The sequence below is a fragment of the Panthera leo genome, chromosome A1, assembly GCF_018350215.1.
Source record: "Panthera leo isolate Ple1 chromosome A1, P.leo_Ple1_pat1.1, whole genome shotgun sequence".
In the NCBI taxonomy this organism is placed as follows: Eukaryota; Metazoa; Chordata; class Mammalia; order Carnivora; family Felidae; genus Panthera; species Panthera leo.
The window spans coordinates 21,661,329-21,682,605 of NC_056679.1; the positions used below are offsets into that span (position 1 = coordinate 21,661,329).

At 41.3% G+C, this 21,277-nt stretch overlaps 1 protein-coding gene across 6 annotated transcripts in view; it reads left to right on the forward strand.

The window, feature by feature from the left end:
* The first annotated feature begins 487 nt into the window (after positions 1–487).
* The window catches only part of RCBTB1 (RCC1 and BTB domain containing protein 1), a 54,059-nt gene continuing 33,269 nt past the window's right edge, over positions 488–21,277 (forward strand). For 4 of the 6 annotated variants that reach the window (XR_006195747.1, XR_006195759.1, XM_042912096.1 and 1 more), the window contains exons 1-4: positions 488–606; positions 18,187–18,262; positions 18,377–18,546; positions 19,139–19,289. Coding sequence is in view for 4 of the 6 variants with exons in the window: in XM_042912096.1 (XP_042768030.1) it covers positions 18,421–18,546; positions 19,139–19,289 (277 nt within the window). In the remaining 2 variants the exon portion in view is untranslated. Of the gene's footprint in view, positions 607–2,116; positions 2,332–18,186; positions 18,263–18,376; positions 18,547–19,138; positions 19,290–21,277 lie in introns of those variants that run through there. The other 2 variants (XM_042912216.1, XM_042912159.1) reach the window with 2 other exon arrangements.

Below are 21,277 nucleotides of genomic sequence, written 5' to 3' on the forward strand. Positions count from 1 at the left end.
GGGGGCGGGGAGGTCATCCCTGAAATATAAGGAGTATCTCCTCCGACGACCTTTGTCCCGGGTAGCACCATCAGGGTAGTGTCTAGAGGAAGTAGGGCGCGCTACGGGGCAGGGAAAGGAGTTTCGCGTCGTTTTTCCGTCCTAGGTCCCTCGGGGTGGCTGGCCGGCCGCCCCCACGGCCAAGCCCTCGGGCTCCCTGAGACAAAAGCCTGTGAGCCTCGGCAGCCACCAAGCTCCACCACGACTCTCCGCAAAGCTTCGGGGGCAGGACTAGGACAGCCAATCGGCTTCCAGAGAAGCCCCGGGCCGCCTGGCCTAGAGCCCCAAAATACTGACTCGCAGCCACCGCGGGGCGGGCGGATAAACCCCGAGTCCGCCCAGCGCGCGTGGCGTCGGCGTCACGTGAGGCGGCCCGGCCACGTGACCCGGCGGCCCGGCCCCTGGCGCCCTCTTACCCCACCCCCCTCACTCCGCTCCACCCCTTCGCCGGCCGTCCGCACCGCTGTTCTCTGGCGACTCTCCGGGCCGCCGAGCTTCCGAGATCCCCGCGGCGCTCCCCGCGGCAGGGCCCGGCCGGACGGCGCGAAGCAGCAGCTGGCTGCCCAGGTAGCCGGTGGGGCGCGGGCCCGCGCTCGCGGGGGGCGCTTCCGCCCCTGCCCTTCTCCTTGCTCCCCCTTCCCCCCGGGCCGGGCTGGTGTGCCCCGTTCTCCCACCTCCTCCCTCCCTCCGGCTGCGGGCCTGGGCTTCCCGGCCCCCGGTCCGCGGGGCGCTGCGACCCGGCGGGTGGCGGGGCCACCGGCGCGGCACCGTTAGCAGCTCTGCTGGCGTTTTCTCCGAGGAGGAGGGAGAGGGTGCAGGGAGGCTAGGGAAAGTTTTCCCTGCTCCCTCTCTTTTTTGAGCTGCTAGGACGCGGCTTTGCTCACAGCTGCAGCCTGTTACCGCTCTGGGCGCTGTTTTGCTGAGAAGAGACCTCCCCTGCGACTCTCCTCCCCATTCTCTTTCGGCCTTTCCCAAGATCTTAGCATCTTCTCCTTCATCTCTGGGGAGGGTGGTGGTATCACAGACCATATTCTCCACCGTCTCCCTTTCCCCCACAACACGGCCTCCACAACGGGGCATTCGCTTAGGGACCTTTATCCAGGAGTGCGGCGAAATGAGTGAAATATTTCTCTTGTCCTGCCTTGGGTGCACTAACCGCTCTATTTTATGTGAGATGACCATCTAGGCACGCTCTGTTCCGCTCCCGTAAGTGGCTTTTTGTGTATGTTTGTTTGCATGCGAGACCTTCCGAAGCCCTCTTTGCAGCTGGGAATTGCAGTTTTTAAAGCAATATTGTAATGTTGCTTTAAAAAAAAAAAAAACAAACAGGTTCAGAGTCTTATTTGACTTTGGCCTATTTATTTTTGGGGGAGGAGGATTATAGTTCTTGGAGGCAAAAATTGTGAGTTTCTAATACTGTTGTGCATTATGGGATAGTAACATCAAAACACCAAGGTATATATCATGCAAAAAAGAATGGAAAAATGAGCTAGCCCTGAGGGAGGTTTATTGTGTTTTAAACTTTAGAAATATCTATTTGAAGTGACCACTGGGTGAATTTCTCCGCTTCGAAGTGCTTTCAGGGTTGAGTAGGTAACTGTATGTTTTCATTCTGTTAATCCGTGGCATGGATATCTTTTATTCCATTGTGTGAATCCGTCTATTTATTAAGTACTTCTAGACAGGTCCCATTTCTTCTTCACTCTAGAAGAAGAAGGGTATTAATCATTAACGAGATTTCTTCCACAGTGATTTTTATGTGTGTGACCCAAATGATAAAGTTCTGGGAACTTCAGAAAGCAAATGGCTTTAAAAAGCTATCAAGTTTGCAGCTTAAAAAAAAAAAAAATCTTAAAAAATTTTAAAGTAAAGAGTGCTTATATGTTGCAGCAAGAGCTTGGCTTCATCTTAATAATCAGCAGCTCAGGGGCACCTGGTTGGCTCGGTCCGTTAGGCTTCCGACTTCAGCTCAGGTCATGATCTCATGATTTGTGGGTTCGAGCCTGGTGTCGGGCTCTGTGCTGACAGCTCAGAGCCTGGAGCCTGTTTCCGGTTCTGTGTTTTCCTCTCTCTCTGCCCTTCCCCAGCGCTCTCTCTATCACTCTCTCTGTCTCTCAAAAATGAATAAATGTTAAAAAAAAATTTAATCAGCTCAAGCTGGGAAGTCTGAGACCATGTCCTCCTTTATCTGAAAGTCAGAGTGGGGAAGATGAAACTGAAGGGAAGTCAAAGACCATCATCATCATCATCATCATCATCATTATTCTGTTTTTCTGTGTACTGCATTAAATAGTAAGTCAAACATGGCAAACAACGTTTGGGCCCTAATGGAGTCTAGAGTCCAGGCAGGTCCTTACTACACATTTTAAAAATATTCTGTGGTTTAAAAAAAAAAACAACTAAAAATGTTAGATATTGTATACATGTTGAGCAGTGAACAGGAGGCATATGATGAATGTTGTTTGACTTTAACCAGAATAGATGTCACAGAAGAGGTCAGTTAATCAAGTCGGTTATCTAAATCAATTACGTGTTTGACCCACAACATTTTAAAATTAAAAAAAAATTTTTTTTAAATATTTCCAAGTATATTAAGTCACAATATAGACTTTTTAGATTTTGAAAGGAAACAGAGAATTTAGAAACTAAAGCAAAAAGAAGAATGTACATCACCTGTAATTATACCATCTAAAGATAACAGTTAATATTTTTGGGCATATATCCTTTTTACTGTATGAGTTTATGGGGTTGCTGTGTTCAGATAGTGAGATTTCAGGTTGTAAGGGATACTGTGATATCCAAATCTACTTCATACCTGAGTCTAGGAGAGCCAGTAGCAAAAGTTTCAGTATTAAAGAACTTAGTCAGGGGCGCCTGGGTGGCTCAGTCGGTTAAGCGGCCGACTTCAGCTCAGGTCACGATCTCGCGGTCCGTGAGTTCGAGCCCCGCGTCGGGCTCTGGGCTGATGGCTCAGAGCCTGGAGCCTGCTTCTGATTCTGTGTCTCCCTCTCTCTCTCTGCCCCTCCCCCGTTCATGCTCTGTCTCTCTCTGTCTCAATAAATAAAACATTAAAAAAAAAATTTTTTTTTAAATAAAAAAAAAAAAAGAACTTTGTCAAATCTATTTGATTTTGAGTTTAGATAGATTTGGATAGCAAGAGTTCAAATAGCTAGGGATACCTTTATTTTTTTTAGTATTAGATTTTACTAAATGATATCATACTCATGCATACCTAATAAATTGTAAGGCGTGAAAGGACTTCAGGAGATAATGAATTTCATTTGGGAAAGACTGTACTCCAAGCATTCCTGAAAGATGGTGTCTATCCTCCTCACAACCCCAGAAACGAAGATTCCATGGCTTTCCTGAGACTAGCATTCTATGGGGGCAAAAGCATATGTTTGCAGAGATGTTCTTTTCAATACTTACGCAAGTGTTTTAGTTTTGGAGATAGTCTGACCCCCTTCTATTGCTTCAGTCATGAACTCAAATAGTGTAGTGGAAACATCTAGTAATATTGTTTACAGCTGTGGTGGTAGAGTGTTTTCAGCCATTACTGCCAGCAGTTCCTCCCATCCCTAGGCTTGACTGCTGCACCTCCCATTAAGAGATGGAGTCTGTGTCTGCTCCATTTGAATCTAGGAGAGACCACCTGCAGTGGCTCAGCTGTGTGAGTGAGGCCTGTGTCAGCCTTAGTTAAGTTCCCAGTGCCCATGACCTCATGAGCAACCTCAGCCGAGTTACTCAAAACACAGAATTGAGAGAAATAACAAGTTGCTCTTGCTTTAAGCCACTGAGTTTGGGGATGGTATGTTACTCAGCAAAAGACGATTGAAGCAGCAGCATAGCACCCTTGGTGTAAAACTAGTTCACTTATAAGTCAGTCCCAGGGTGTGATCCCTGAGCGAAAATTGTGGTCAGCGTGCCTTAGTGATAAATCTCTAAATTAAGTCTTTACTTCATGTTTACATAAGGATATACTTATCAAATTAGTTTAACCGAATACTGTGGCTATATCTTGTGCTCTACAAGCTAACTGGGTAAGTCAAAAATCATTTTGTGTAATTGCTTATTATCATTTTTTTAATGTTTATTTTTTATTTTTGAGAGAGGGCGTGCTAGCGGGGGAGGGCTGGATAGAGAGGGGGGTACAGAGGATCTGAAGCGGGCTCTGTGCTGACAGCAGTGAGCCCGATGCGGGGCTTCAACTCCTGAACCCTGAAATGATGACCTGAGCCGAAGTCAGACACTCAGTCGGCTGAGCCATCCAGGCGCCCCTGGTTATTATCCTTCTTAAGTTAACATGTTTTAAAGGAATTATCCATTATTGAGATGATGGGTGTGTGGTGTTTTCTTACAGTTTGTCATTTGATGAATTTAGTACCATGATTGTAGTTGTGAGTACTTACAGTACACATGCAAGGTCTGCAGTGAACTCGTGTATGAGAGGTGCTTTGTTCTCAAGGAGGGTGAATCTTAGGCAAACTGTTGTTTCAAATGTGGATATTACTGGACTTTCAACAGATAATGTATTGTTCAGGGGCACTTCTCTCATCGTGTTTAAATGAGCAACTGCCCATTCCAATTCTGGTTAGATCAGTTTAAGAAAAAGACCCACTTCACTGGAGAAGAAAAACTTGGAGGAGATCAGAGGGGTACTTGTACAGACTTCTGGTTTCTAGCTTCCACTGGGCTCATATCCCCTTTATTGGTTTCTCTGTCAGTACTCTTCCTGCTTTAGACGTTAGACCTTTTCCATTTTTTTCCCTCCACTCCACGTTCTATTGCTACCTTTCCTCTTACTCTCAACAGAAAGCCTTCTCTCTTTCTTCACAGGGAGAAATAGATGACTTCAGAAGAGAATGACCCAAAATGCAAATCAAACCCACAATGAGATATTACCTCACATGCACTAGGATGGCTATAATAAGAAAGACCATAATAAGTGTTGGCAAGGATATGGGGCAGTTGGAACCCTCATAAGTTGCTGGTAGAAATGAAAAATGCAGAGAGAGGGGGAGAGAAAGGGAAGAGAAAGAAATTGTTTCCAACTTCTGGTGCCTCAACCATGAAATTCACTTCCATCTGTATCCATCCTTCTTCTCTTTTGTTTTCACAGAAGAAGCTCCCCCTTTCTATAGCTTCTCTTGCACCTCTGCTTCAGATTCCACTTCCTGTTACTTATTTAGTGCTTATGTCCTGCCCTTATCTTTCTCTCTTACTGGGTCCTTCCTGTGAACATTTAAACATTTTAAGTTTCTTGGGGCACCTGGCTGGCTCCGTTGGGAGAGCATGTGACTCTTGATCTCAGGGTTGTGAGTTTGAGCCCAACATTTGGTATAGAGATTACTAAAATCTTAAAAACAAATTAATAAGTAAACCTTTTTAAGGCTCTAATATGTTTAAAATAAAAAGGTGACCCAAAATACATCCTTCACTTTCAGCCAATTTTACGTTTACTCCTAGCTAATTTTCTTTTCCTTCACAGTCAGACTTCATGAGCAAGTTGTTTATAGTCATTGTTTTCACTTCTTCACCTTTCACATGCTCCTCAGCCTGCTGCAATCTGGTCTTGTCCACCCACAGCTTCACCGAAATTCATCTCGTGAAGGTCATCAATAATTCTTGCCAAATCCAGTGGGCATTTCTTAGTCCTTGTTTTGGTCTCAACAGCATTAGACCTTGACCTGCCTCCTTTGTGTGATGCTCATGTCCCTAGGCTTCCATGACTCTATTCTCCTGGTTTGCTTCCTACTCTGCCTGTTCCTTCACAGTCTCTTCCGCAGGGGTGTTCCTTGTCTCTCTGCTGTCCGACTTTCTTAGAGTTCTTTCCGACATCCTCTTCTCTTCTTACTCCACACACTTTTCCCTGGGTGATCTCATGCCAGATTTCCACATCTTCAATCCAGATCTCTTTCTTGATCTTCAGATTTACAAATCTATCTATTGGACATATCCACTTTGATATCCCACAGGTGGCTAAACTTAAAATGTCCAGGGTGGAATTCGTCATCGACCCTGAAATTTGCTGTGTTCTGGGTCCTAGTGAGTGACACTACCGTTCACTCAGTTACTTAAGCTGAGCAGCTGGGTATAATCCTTCGCTCTCCCTTTTCCCTTATCCAGCTCCTCTTCTTGCATTCAGTCAGTTGCAGAATCCTCTTGAGTTTGTCTCCTGTCCAGGTTTCTCCATTTCCACTTCCTTGGTACAGGCTTCTTTTCTTTCTTTCCTGGCTTGCTGTAGCCACCTTAGGCTCCCTCTGAGTTTTCTTCATCAGCATCTGGTCCATACATTCAGCCAAAGTAATCTTTAACGGACGTACATCTGATCATACCACTTCCCTGCTTAAGGTCTTTCAGTGATTGAATGTTGTTCATAGGATAAAGGCTAAGCTTTTTGGCTACAGCCATGCTAAATTTCTTTCAGTTCTTCCACCTGGCATATACATTCACTGTTCCGGGTGCCTGTCTTCTCACAGGTAGTTGACGCTTCCCAATTCTGGTGTTTCTGTGGCATTCACAACTATCCACGAGAGCAATGGCCACTCTGGTGTACATCTGTTTATGTGCCCAGACCTCTCTGACCCCATGTAAGTTCTGCCAGGGTCAGGGAAGGGTGTCATGGTGTTGGCTTTGTGTCCTTTTTACTTGGAGGACATTCAGTAAACTTTCATTGAAGGACTACAGTACGGTTCTGCCTGTCCATTGCTGGAATTTTAGTTTGGCACTAGGCCATTGCAGGGTATGGTTGATACTACTCCTATGGCAGAGGATAGTAGGTAAAATCACATTAGAGCTATTCACGTGGGACGGGTTATGATACCGTAAATAGATTTGAGCTTAGGTCCCTGTATTCCAGCTTTGAACACATTAGAAAAATAAAGTATAACTGTGTTCTATCCATTTCTTTAGGCTTTTGGCCCATCTGTATTTATGTAATTTATTTTACAAAACCTTGAATGTTTGGGGAAACAAAGAACAAAACTATAGAAATTACTGCAAATCATGGAAGTTTTTTGTTTTAAAAATGAAAGTATCTCATGGAAGCAATACTTGTATAAGATTACAGTCAGCTTCACAACCCTGGATATCTTTTTTTTTTTTTCCTGCTAATACTATTGCCACTGGGGTTGTTTGCTTTTATTTAAATTTTTTTTTAACGTTTATTTATTTTTGAGACAGAGACAAAGCATGGACGGGGGAGGGTCAGAGAGAGAGGGAGACACAGAATCAGAAGCAGGCTCCAGGCTCTGAGCCATCAGCCCAGAGCCTGACGCGGGGCTCGAACTCCCGGACCGTGAGATCGTGACCTGAGCCGAAGTCGGACGCTCAACCGACTGAGCCACCCAGGGGCCCCAGGGGTTGTTTGCTTTTAACCTGAGCACATGGCTTCATTGGAATTATTTCTTCATTTACAATGAGCTGTCAGATTCCCTATGTCCTAGAATTGCCTAAAGTTTCTGTGCAATGAAATGAAAGTGGGCTTTTGGATGATGAGGATAAAGAATTGCTTCCAGAAGCCGTAATTGCAAATTGTGTTTCAAGTAAAGTAACTTCCTGGCAGTTGGGAAATGACGTATGTCTTCTCCAGTGAGTAACACATTTGAACAAAAGTGATGAGACCAGAGGGTGGTCACTGTGTTAGCAAATTCTAAAACAGTCTGTTTTTATTTTTATTTATTTTTAAATGTTTGTTTTTGAGAGAGAAGGAGAGCGTGAGGAGGAGGGAGAGAGGGAGAGAGAACACCAAACTGGCAGGGCAGAGCCCAATGTGGGGCTCGATCTCACAAGCGGTGAGATCATGACCTGAGCTGAACTCAAGAGTTGGACCCTTGACCACCTGAGCCACCCTGGTGCCCCAACAGCAGTCTGTTTTTAAGTAAAGGTAGGAGGATGACCTTGTCACCTGTTCATAGGCATCTTCATGAAGGACGCCATAAACTCTTTTGGAGAATGCTTCATTCTCAAAGCCCCTCTATCTTTGTGGATTTTGTCAGGTGTTCAGGGCATTCTCTTGCATTCTTGTAGTAAGATAAGCTTGCAGAAAAGAGAAGTGGATGACAGCTGTCCTAGCAGCTGGGGCACTAAGAGCATCATGTGTCTGAGCAGATCTCCAGAACTTTGTTTCTTTGCAGTACTTATACCACAGAATGGGTGCAGTAGTTAAAAGTGTTTTTTTTTGTTTTATTTATTTATTTGTTTGTTTTGAGAGAGAGTTCAGGGAAGGGTCAGAGAGAGGGAGAAAGAGAATCCGAAGCAGGCTCTGCTCTGTGAGTGTAGAGCCTGACATGGGGCTTGATCCCATGAACTGTTAGATCATGACCTGAGCTGAAATCAAGAGTCAGATGCTCAACCAACTGAGCCACTCAGGTGCCCCTAAAGTCTAATCTTTAAAAAACAATTTTTTTAATGTTTATTTATTTTTGAGAGAGAGAGTGAGTGGGGGAGGGGCAGAAAGCGAGGGAGACACAGAATCTGAAGCAGGCTCCAGGCTCTGAGCTAACAGCACAGAGCCCAATGCGGCACTCGAACTCACAGACCATGAGATCAGGACCTGAGCCGAAGTCGACACTTAACCGACTGAGCCACCCAGATGCCCCCTAAGTGTAATTTTACTTATAAAATCTTGAGGGTGAGTCTGTCTTAGAGTAGAGGCTCGTCTGGACCTGGGAAATACATTTGGTGTCTAAGTCCTAGGTGTAGCATCTGCTCAGTCTCAAAAAGCCCATCAGAATAAGTATGGAAGTGGGGCCGCCTGGGTAGCCCCCTCTGTTGAGTGTCCGACTCTTGATTTCGGTTCACGTCATGATCCCAGGGTCGTGGGATTGAGCTCCGCATTGGGGTCTGTGCTGAGTGTGGAGCCTGCTTAAGATTCTGTCTTTCTTTCCTCTGCCCTTCTCCCCCGCTTGTGCGCACACACTGTCTCTCTTAAATGAACAAAAAATAAGTATGGAAGAAATTGATGAGAGTAATATTTGGCTCTTCTGTAACTTGAAAGGTCTTTTTGAATTTCTTTTGCTGTAGTATAGATGTATGACATGACAAGTTGTAAAGTTGCACCCCAGAAGTTTACCTAAGACTTTAGAGCTTATCTTTGGAAGGCTTACTAGCATTGTAATATAATACTCAAAAACAGAGAAAGATGGCTACACACTTAAGTCTTTTGTGCTCAGACAGGAACTTCCATTGGTAAAAAAGGAAGAAAGCTATAAAAAACCCTCATTCCTGCAGGAAACTGGGTAATCTTCACTGAGGAAATGCTTACATTTTATCATCTGCTAGAACACTAAGAATTTGGTTTCTGGGATTTCATGTAGCAGTTTTCTGGGATATATAATTTTCATATAGTTGTAACCTTTGTGCACATATTTTTTTCCATATATACATTGACGTGTATCACATAGACTATAGATTTGTATGTTGTATTCCGTTGTTTGCTTACTCTACTTGTATTTGTATTCTAGGCTTCTACTTCCTAGGATTGGACTTTCTATTAGACCATAATCTCCTCAAAGGCAGGGACGTAAACGTATTGCTCTTGATGATTTCCCCCAGCCTTCTTGGTGTGTGGGGTCATTGTCAGGAGAAGTAATATATGCTATTACTTTGTTCACGTTGTCATACAGTAGTGCTTATTTTGTAAAGCATCTTAGACTTTATCAATGGCTCATTAGCTATAAATAAATTCCTATTATAAGGCAGCTTAGCAATTTAAACTGATAACAAATAACTGATAACAAATAAACCCATCGAATTTATGAAAACAGAAAAACCCTATTAGAGATCTTCAGTGAACATGTCAGTGCTTTAATTGAAATAAATTTTTTTTGCAGTTAAATATTTTTTCGTATTTGACATAGCTGTTTCAAATAGTCTACACCAGGCTGTATCTTGTAAAGAACGCGGAGCCCATTTTTAAACAGATTGATTCGCCATTCAGAGTCTTTTATGTTTACTGTGAGAAAATCCGCTTCCACGATAAAAAATCATACAGGCTCGCTCCCTGCCCTAAGAATGACACCAGAAGAAGAGAGAGAATCTTGGTGCCAACCAGGTCTGCAGGGCTGTTCACACTATTCAGACCTCTTTTCCTCAGCAAGCTTGTAGGTCAGCAGAAGACAGGTTCTGAGGTGTGCAGTCCCGTTGGTTGTGTCCATCTCCTTTGTGCCAGCTGCCTCTAGTTGGAACGAGGCTTGAGATCTGTGTGGAAGCCACATGCTTGTAAGTCATAACTCTTAATTTCTAGTGTTGTTTAATATTGAGAGCATTATGTTATCAAAAACAAAGTTTTCCTGTACTGTTTTCTCCATTTCCTGTTTTTTTGAATTCTGTAAATGTATTCAGATATATTTTTGCTCTATCAGTAAAGCAAAACATTCCCCACCTTCCTTTAGCACTAGGGGAATGGAAAATAAATATGCTCTTAGAGGGATCAAAAGATTGGTCGCTACATTACTCCTTTAGTCTTCCAGTTCTAAATGTAGATTTCTAAAATTGGAAGGTCTGTGTTTGTCCTCTTGACTAAATTTGCTTTCAGAGTGTAAAATAAAATAACCTTTTCTTCTCCATGCTCTAGCTCTCTGAGGGACAGTGCTGGTTGCTAGGAAAAGCCATCCCAGGGAATGGGAATTGGATCTACACTACCAGTGGACGCAGAAAAAGTCTATGGGAATATAGGATATATTTTCAAGTGTCAAAGAAAATAGGGAGATCCAAGTGGGTTGGCATGTTATCCTCTCAGAACGTTACAACTCTTTTCCATCCTCTGCTTGCATTTCTCATTTCTGTTCTTCTACTCTTGCTTTATCTCCATAAAACAACAACAAAAAATTATTGATTCACCTATTAATGCACAGTGAGTGATAACTGAGGCTGAGCATATCAATGCTTTTTACAAGAAAGTACTTCCTAAATAATGGGCATAAAAAATGTTGCAAAAAGAAAAAAAGATTATTTTATTGAAGTTCTTCAGAGGTTATTAATATAATTGACTAATTACAACTCATTTTTATGATTAACAGTAAGTCATGGGAGGACTGGTCATCATAACAATTAGTTGGTTTAGTTTGAATTGCTGTATATGCTGGAAAGTCCTAGGAAGGCTATATATCTTTTAGAAAGGTTCACTCAGGATTTCTCTAATCTGAACTTGCCTTACCAAGCCAGATTTCATGAATTGTGATTGTACTTTTCCAAAAATAGTTTTTAGGACTGAACCACTTTTATATTTAATTAAAAAACTATATCTCTGAGTTTACTGTGGGTTTGTTGTAAACCCATGGTATCATAATTTGATTTTTTAAAAATGTAAAATATACATAAAATTTCTTATTTTACCCATTTCTAAATATACAGTTTAGTGACAAATATATTCATATTATTGTGCAGCTGTTACCACTGTCTCCATAGAACTTTTTCATCATCCCAAACCAATACTCTGTATCCATTGAACAGTAACTCCCCATTATCTTCTCCCCCCGGGTCCCTGGCAGCTATTACTGCCCTTTCTGCCTCTAATGAATTTGATGAGGCTAGGTGCCTCGTGTAAGTGGAATCGTACAATTGTGTTCTCTTGTGTCTGGCTTGTTTCACTTAGCATGATGTCTTCAGTGTTCTTCCCTGTGATAGCATGTATCAGTCATTTCTTTTTAAGGCTAAATAATATTCCATTGTATGTAGATGACCACTTTTGTTTATCTGGGTATCTGTTGGTGGATATTTGGCTTTTCACCTTTTGGCTATTGTGAGTAATGTTGCTCTGAACAGCTATCTGTTCCAGGGCCCTGCTTTCAGTTCTTTTGTGTGTATACTAGAAGTGGAATTGCTAGACCACATGGTAATTCTGTCTAATTTTTGAGGAACTGACATAATGTTTTCTACATTGGCTGTAGCATTTTACATTCCCACTTTCTACATGTAATTTTATGTTAATAATTCATTTTACAGATTTGCCTGAATACTCTGCTGCCCTAGGTTGTAAACTTAAGGCAAGAATACTTATTTAAACTTTTAAAGGGGTAAATATAATTCAAATTTAGTTATTTGAATTATAAAATTATAGTTATAATTAGCATTACAATTATAAATGGTTTTTTTTTTTTTTTGGTCACTAAATGTTTGTTATAGAAATTTGAAATATATTTGAACAAATATACAAAGAAAATGTCACCTCTAATCTCTCCAGAGAAATACATTTGGTGTGTATATATCCTTCTATCTGTATATATTACACTTTAAAAAATTGTAATCATATAGTACATGTTGTTTTTTAACATAGCTAAGCTGTACAGGGTACGCTTGTTTTTTTGCAGGGTGTTGTGTTTGTTTTGTGTTTAACATGGGAATAAGCTCATAGTTTAGCTTTTTGTTAGCATATCCCTTGGGATGCTTCATTTAAAGAATGCCTAGTACTGTGGAAGGAAGGGCATTGGGTTGCCTTTCTTAAGACACTTATATCACTGTTGAATACTTACCAAAGTATGTGCCTATCCAGGGTGGCCTAGGTTGATTAGGCCTTTTGAAGATTCTTCCCTGTTAGTAGTACCTCCTTAGTACATTAATAGAATAACTCCACATATTACTGTTTGAAACATTTAAATTATTTTGCAACCTCCGGAGTGATGATTTAAATGAAATGTAATTGAGCTATATTTATATTCCTTTAAAGTGAAATCCATACAATTAGAACCAATATGTTAATACTACTTCATGTTTAGGCAAATTTAGTAGATGTTATAAGACATCAGAGCTGTCATAATACTACCCTCCTTGTGACAGATCCTTATATTTGTTTTCTTTTTTTAATGTTTGTTTATTTTTGAGAGAGAGAGAGGTGAAAGAGAGCATGCGTGAGGAGGGGTAGAGAGAGAGGGAGACAGAAGATCTAAAACGGGCTCTGCACTGAAAGCAGAGAGCCTGACCTGACCCTACAAATCTCGAGATCATGAACTGAGCCAAAGTCAGACACTTAACCAACTGAGCCACCCAGGTGCCCCAGATCCTTATATTTCTGAGTCGTTGATAGCCACAGGGTTCATACGTCTGATATAGTTTTCATAACAGATTAAATGTTAATTAATTTCTAGTGATTCCACCTGCTTTAGCTTTTTGGATTAATATACTATATTAATACACACTGTAATTTTGTGGTAGAGGGTCAAACATGAAGTTGATAGAATGATCCTTAGTATGATTTTCTTAATATTAGCAAAGGTGCCACTATCCCCAGGAAAATAGAGAAATTAAACCTCTCACCACAGTAATCTAATTGGAATGATAATGATGGTAATTTTGAGTCAATTAGAAAATGTTGGTGGTATTTGCATTCGCATTAAACTGCCTTAGTAAAAGATATACCACGTGCCCAAGTTCAGGACTGATCTGTACAGCACATAGCACATCCTGAGTTTTAATACCTCCATAAAACCTCTTGGAGAACCTTGTCTGAATTCTGAGGATACCCTGTTCCTGTTATCAGCTGCACAGATTGAGCACTAATGAAGACGTGCTTTGTCCCTTAGCAGTCTGTAGCCCAAGGAGGCACCTTGTGCTCATCCACTCTTGTGAACTCCTTGAGGACAGAGGAGCATTTGGTCTCCAGGGCCTGCCTCCTAGTGGTTTTGGAAGAAGAAAGGAATGAGTGACATTCACAAGGTTTAACCAGGCAAATCTAGATAGATGCATATTGGTGACACATTTTTGGGGGGAGGGATGGGGGGAGTACTTTTTGTATTTGAAGCATTTTAAAAAGCAGATGCTGGTATACATTATTAGACAAAATAAAGTCAGAAGGAAGTAATGTTGAAGAAGTTGAGACACTGAAGGGGCAGAACTGATGTTCTCTGATGTAAGAAGTATCAGAGGGGTGGGGGTTGAGTCCTGACTATGTCACTTACTGCTCTGTGACCTTGGGAAGTCATTTCATCTCCAAGCCTCATTCCTCATCTGCTAGGAATGGATTCTGACCTTTCTTCCTTCCAAGACTATTGTGGAGATTAAATGAAACAGTGTATGGGGTGCCTGCCTGGGTGGCTCAGTCAGTTAAACGTCCGACTTTGGCCCAAGTCATGATCTCACAGTTTGTGAGTTCGAGCCCTGCATCAGGCTCTGTGCTGACAGCTTGGAACCTGGAGCCTGCTTTGGATTCTATGTCCTCGTCTCTCTCTGCCCCTCCCCTGCTTGTACTCACTCACTCTCTCTCTCTCTCTCTCTCTCTCTAAAATAAACATAAAATTTTTTTAAGGAAATAGTGTATGTGAAGCTGCCTAGCATAGTGTCTCTGAAGTTCTTGGTCACTGTTCGTTTCTTCCTTCCTGGTCTTTATTTACTTCACTGGATTGTGTTGCTAGGAGTACTTACTTGCTTGGGCAGCATTACTGCACATGTTCTCATGCGTTCAGAAATCCCCTGTAGCTTGCTCACTACATCTTGAACATCACATTATTGAATTTTATGGGACAGATTTTTAAGAAACCCAGGCTCAGAAAGGTAGGTGGCATGTCACACTGATTGATTAAAAGCCAACCTGGGAATAAAACACATGCCTCAGGATTCTCAGTGCTTTCCACCATGCCAAGGCTATTGGTGATGCTTTCTGCTTTCGTGATGGGTGTGGACGTGTATATGACCTGGTTTTATATTAACTTCTAAATTACAAGTCTTTGGGAAGATATCTTGTAAAGTAAAGCCTCAAGTAATTTAGCGGTGGGTAAATTCCGTTCATATAATAAGCCATCATTATGAAAGGTGATTTTTGAGTAGGTTACCATACCCTTGGGGCAGAGTTGCATGTGACTGATTAATGACTTCAGAATAATTGTACGGTTGTCAGGAAATTACAGAAGGTTTTTTTTTTAATGTTTATTTTTGAGAAGGAGAGACACAGAGCGCAAGTGGAGGGCAGAGAGAGGGAGACAGAATCCGAAGCAGGCTCTGAGCTATCAGCACAGAACCCAGTGTGGGGCTTGAATCCATGAACTGCGAGATCATGACCTGAGCTGAAGTCAGAAGCTTAACCGACTGAGCTACCCAGGCACCCCAGGAAATTGTAGAAGTTTGAATGGTACCATCCTTCCGTGTTGTAATTTTAAATGTGGTGAATCACATTTTTTGGCAAATTTAATTCCCCTCTCCCCTTTTCTCTATTTAAAATTCTATATTCCATACAATATTAAATTTTGAGAACTAGCTAGGAAATTTCATATTCTAGGATTTTCATATTCTAGGAAAATTAAAGTTCTGGATTTTGGGGGGGCATTTATCTATCTGCTTATAGACATTTGCACTGTTTCATTTCTGGTGACTCCTTTCCCTGTCTGCTTTGTAAGAGGCACAAGGCAGGCCATTTGGGCATGGCAGGGCATTTAAAACCATCATCCCCAGGGCACCTGGCCTGGTGGCCAGGTTGAGCATCCAACATCACTTAGGTCCATGATCTTGTGGGGTTGGGGGTGGGGAGGGGTTCGTAAGTTTGAGCCCCGCATAGTGCTTGCTGCTCTCAGCCTGATCAGGGCAGAGCTTGCTTCGGATCCTCTGTCCCCTTCTCTCACAGCCCTTCCCTGGCTTGTGCTCATTCTCTCTCTCTCTCTCTCTCTCTCTCTTTCTCAAAACAAAACAAAAAACAAAACAAAACGATCCTCTTGCCATACAAAGAACACAAAAATCAGGAACAAAGCAAAGAACAATAGTCCAGTAGAAAAAATAGGGACTTTATGTAAAAGGATGACGCATGGGCTCTGAACCATGAGGTGAACAGTTCATGTGCAAATTCCGGATTGTATTGGCTTCAGGCCCTGACTCAGCTACTTCCTGGGTTGGGCAAAATCTTAAAATCTCTTTGCTTCCATTTCCTTGTCTGTAAAGTGAGGATTATATGAATTAATACATGTAAAATATTAAGAACAGTACTTGGCATGTAGTGCTCAAGAAATGTCAGTTATTATTATTGCTGTTATTGTGATTATTTTTTTTAAATGATGCCCAGCCTCACTCATTATAAGAGAGAATCAAGTTTAAAGAAAACTTAGACACCATGATAATACGCTGTGTGGTAAGGATGTGGGTAACCAGGTGCTGCCATACATTGTGGGTTATTTCAGTAGAGGACAATTTGAAATAGCTGTTAAAGGTAAAATAGCAATTAGATGTTGACCCAGCAGTTCCGTTTTTAGGAGTTTTTCTTATAGATGTGTGTATTAAAAAAAAAGACATGTATTAAAAAATAGTATGTGTAGACAATAATTGCAGTATTGTTTATGTTAGGAAAAGACTAGCAGTGACTTAAATAGTCTCTGAGTAGAAGCAGGTAAATTGTTAACTTGATATAATGGAATATTGTATAGTACCATTGAAAAGAAATAAAATGTCTACATATGCTCATATCGAATGGTTTCCAAGATGTACTGTTAAGAAGGGAAAAAAAGAGTTCTACACATACATACATATAATGATTTTGTAAGCATACACTATCCCTGGAAGGAATTAGAAACAACTGTTAATAGTAGGGCCTAACTCTTAGGGCCTTTGAGGAGGGGGGTCAGAGAGGGATGATAGGGAAACTTACTTTCCTTTACCTCTTGGTACCAGTTGAAACACATTTTTTCAACATACTTATTAGTTTTTGTAAAAAAATTTATTTATTTATTTTGAGAGAGAGAGAGCTGGGGAGGGGCAGAGAGAGAGACAGAGAGAGAGAGAGAGAGAGAATCCCAAGCACGCTCCCAGCTATCAGTGTGGAGCCCAACACGGGGCTTGAACCCATGAACCATGAGATCATGATCCTAGCCAAAATCAAGAATCAGACGCTCAACCAACTGAGTCACCAAGGCACCCCTATGTATTTGTTTTTTGCCCTTCCCCAAATCTTTTACCTGTTCCCACCAGCATGTGCATGCTCACACACATGCGCACACACACACACTTTTCAGAACATTCAAATGTTCCAGGAGTCTGGCTCTGTAATGGTGGGGTTTGGCCTGTCCTGATCGTGTTTAATGCTTATTGAATATGTGTGTGTGACTCTTCGGGCTTAGCAGTTATCTGGTTCTTGTCATCCAAATTGGTGCTGATGTGAAAAATCTCCCTGGATGGTGGAAACTGAGGCCTTGGCTAAGTATACCTAAGCCCCATAGGCTCGGTCTCTAGGTGCTATCAGAGGTGCTAGAGCCTGGAACGCCTTGGTCTTGAGCCTGGTTCTCTTGGCTATTTTTAGAGGTCTGAGAAGAGAGTGAATAGGAAGGAACTTCAAGAGTTCTGTACCTCATTAGGAAACCCTGGTTGTATTTATAAACTGTTTGGTTCTATTTCAGTTTCCAGAGGTGAGAGCCAGAATGGAAACTCACTTGGCATGGTAGGGTTTTGTGACTGTGCCCCTCCCTGGAATTTCTAGAAGTACTTTTTAACCCTAGAAGAAATTGGGGCCATGACCAGGATTCTTTGTGTAAAACTCCTTAAACAGGTCAAGTTTAGAATTTTATGGAAACATATGTAATATATGTCTACTTTTTATAGGATACTATTTAAGCTAATTGCTACTTGCATGAAGGCTATAGTCATTAGTTCGAACATGAAGATTAGGGTGAATTGTCTCCCCTTGTTCATATAATAACTTTTTTTAATGTGAAATACAATCTGTAATTATGTAGAAAATGTAATCATAGAAATTAGGATCAGAATATAATACTTATGTTTCATTCAGTATATCTTAGTCTAGTGCTTCTTAATATTTTTGCCACTCTAGACTTAGTGAGGGATGCCCCATTCCCATCATTAAACAGTGGCTTTGTGTGGCAGTGATTTTCTACAAGAGATGGGGGTCTTTGAGTGTAATCTGGGGGTGGTGGTGGGAGAGTGGGGAGGTAGAGGTATTGATTCTGATTTGTAGAACATTCACGGGTGCACACACACACACTTTCCCTCTCCCTCTCTCTCAGGCAAGAATTCACCGTCTTAGACAAACTAGTATTGTAACTTTCATCTCATTCTAAGGAAAAAAATCCTGATGAGAGACCCTGGTTCTATCCAGTTAGCATGGTTTCTCTCCATTATCTGCTATCTGGTTGCAAATAAGCATGTATGTAACAGATAAGCACCGACTTTAAGTGGGCAAGACAAACAACTGGTTCTAGCAAGTTGTACCTGTCATTGCAGGGAAGGGCCCAGGTTTGACCGTGGAGGAAGGATTGGACAGGTTGCCGGGGAAAGTGAGTGATCCATTCAACCAGAGGTAACAGTTTCTTTTGGAATTAGCTTTTATTTCCTTTTATTAACAGTGTCTTTTTTTTTTTTTTTTTAAGTTAGCATAGTGGTTGATTTTCCCTTGGTATTCTTTTTGTTGTAGCAGAGATGTCAGCTTATTTATAGGAATTACTTGAAGTCAGAGTCATGGTGGATGTAGGAAAGTGGCCAATCTTCACTCTGCTCTCACCTCAAGAAATTGCATCTATTCGGAAAGCATGTGTCTTTGGCACCTCAGCCAATGAAGCACTGTACGTTACTGACAATGATGAGGTAAGAATCTCTTAAAACCCAGAGTGTAATTTTAGGGGGTGAGCTTTAAAATGTGCAGTTTGAAGACCAAGAAAAGGTTGTGGCCAGTTGATCTTTCCAAAATGCAAGCTTACTCATATCAGTCTCTGTTTTGAAATATTTTCAGTGGAAGATCCATAGACACATTCATTTCACTTTCCCTGGTATGTTTTTTGGTTCTTTATTCCCTTAGCCCTTACCTTTCCCACCAGTCTTTCTCCTACCAGTATCCTAGATGTATCCAGCAAGGCCCCCCTCCTTGTCTTCTGAAAAGGTTGTGGATAAAAGAACCTGAAATTCTAGAAGACCGTGTCTTTGATATAATTTCTCTCTTCTTGCAGTTTCTTGATTTCATACCCCTCAACCCTGTACTAGTCTGAATTTCATAGTACAGCCAAACATTCTGCAACTGAAGTAATGTCAGCACAGGTTGAATTTTTCTTCATCTGATCAGTCTCTTCCTACCTACTGAGCTGTCACACTGAACTTGAGTGTGTCTTATTTTCAGGGTGGAGAGGGGAGCCTTTGTGTAACTTTAGTCCAAGTGATTCAGACAAAACTATTTGTTTTCTAGGTCTTTGTATTTGGACTGAACTATAGTAACTGTCTAGGAACTGGAGATAACCAGAGTACGCTTGTACCCAAAAAGCTGGAAGCCTTATGTGGAAAGAAGATTAAAAGCCTTAGTTATGGGAGTGGACCACATGTTCTTCTCAGCACTGAAGGTAAAGAGGGAACAAAGTCAGCTTTTCAGTTTGTGAGAAATCAAGTATTGGTTCTAAGCTAAGGGGAGATGGGGCCGTATGAAATAATCTTGAATGGTTTATTTCTTAATTTCTGAGAACTGTACCAAACTGGTAAAAGTTAAACATTTCAGTCTAACTCTGGAACAGAGTACGGCTTGCAAATTAGGCAAACATTAGAATACTTACGTGAAGTTGTGGAAGATTAGATACAGCAAATGAAGTGGGCCTTCAGCCTAGTTTTTCACTGGTTTTATATTAGCAAGGGCTACTTTCAGGTTTTTCTTGGTACATTTTTATAAAGACAACATAATGCTGATTTCCCTTTCAGTGTGTAGTTTCTGAATCTCAAATTTAAGAAACCTTAGTTTATTCCCTGACATTCATGTGTGTGCCATATGGAAAGAATGTAGGCTAGATTCTTTTCCTTTTACTCTCTGCTTCCCCAAGATTAAGACTATACATTTCTTCTTTGGTAATTTATCCCCACTGTGGGCAACCAAAACTCTCTGAAAATAGGTTATTGTATATAACCTATATCTTCCCTTTGAATTTTAAGCACATTAACTCTTGTGGTCTCTCTAGCAGAGGCCCTCTGCTTTTTGTGGGGAAGTTTTCTGTTTGTTTCTCTGCCGGTCTCCAGACTGAGGAATCACAGCTTTCACAGCTTCCTCGGGTGTTGCCAGAGGTCTTAGTATTGAGCTTTTTAATTACCTCTAACTCCTATCTGAATGCACTCCAAGTTGTCTGGATCTGTCTCAAGCTGTGAGATCCAGATCTGAGAGTGATTGTCTAGTGAGAATATAACTGGTATTGAGCGTAATGAGGTGATGATCTCACTTCCGAGTTGTGTAACCGTGCTTTCTGGCATCACACTGGCTCTTTCAAGCGGTTGCTACTTTGCCAACTGGTTCTGCTTGTCATCTGTTATGACCTAATGATTTGATTTTTTTCCTAACAAATATCAATCTTAACTAGTCATTGATTTCTGACTGTAAAAAACCGGGGCAGTTTTTTAGAGCAAACACACTAAAACATATGCATTTAAATTCTTGGTTTTCTACAAAGTGGTGACCTTAGGAAATTACAACTCTTGGAATTACTTTCAGAGTCAGAGCATACATACAGAATTAACCATCTTGAGTGTTACAATAAAGATAAGCATAAATAAACATAAAACATAAAGATATAAATATAATAACTGATTTTCTTGTGGGAATACTTTTCTTTTTTGTTAATTTTGATATGCCACTTATATATTTTAAACATGCTCTACATTCAGATGTATATATAGTACATATATTGTGCATGTTATATAGTCAAATAGTTTTAATTTGACTATATAGTCAAATAGTTTTAAAACAAATGAACGCTTTAAACCATCAAATATTTTATGGCTTTTAATAAAACGCAGAAGGACCTCTGCCTCACTCCTCTTCAGCGTAGAAACTGTTCTTCAGAAGGAACCACTTTTAACTCCTTCAGATGTTTAATCTCGTATTTTTAACATGCTTACAACTGTTCTTTCTGAATTTTCAATTTTAGATATTATCCTTCTACTTTTTATAATGGCAGATAGCAGTTAGCTTTATTTCCCCTTCCTTCCTTCCCCTGATCCTTTCAATATAGTGATATCACCATTTTAGTTAAATCGATATTTACATTAGTAGGACTCTGTAAGTGTGGTTTATAGCTGAGCCATCGCCTTTCTGTACCACTGTTTGTTTTCCTGAGGTTCATTCACCCATTTTTCTAAAGGTCTGTCATTATGCGCAAACTGATCTATACAGCAGTGTTGTGTCTCAGCACATCTGAGCTCACCCAGATATCTCTGGAGCCCTCCGTCCCCGTGTTCCAGCCTGCCACACGGCTGTCAGCCTAGAACTTCATTCACCATCATCGTGGAGGTCCCTTCACCTTTGTCCTTTCTGGATGCCCTATTTCTTGTGTCCTGTGTCTTCCTCCTGGGA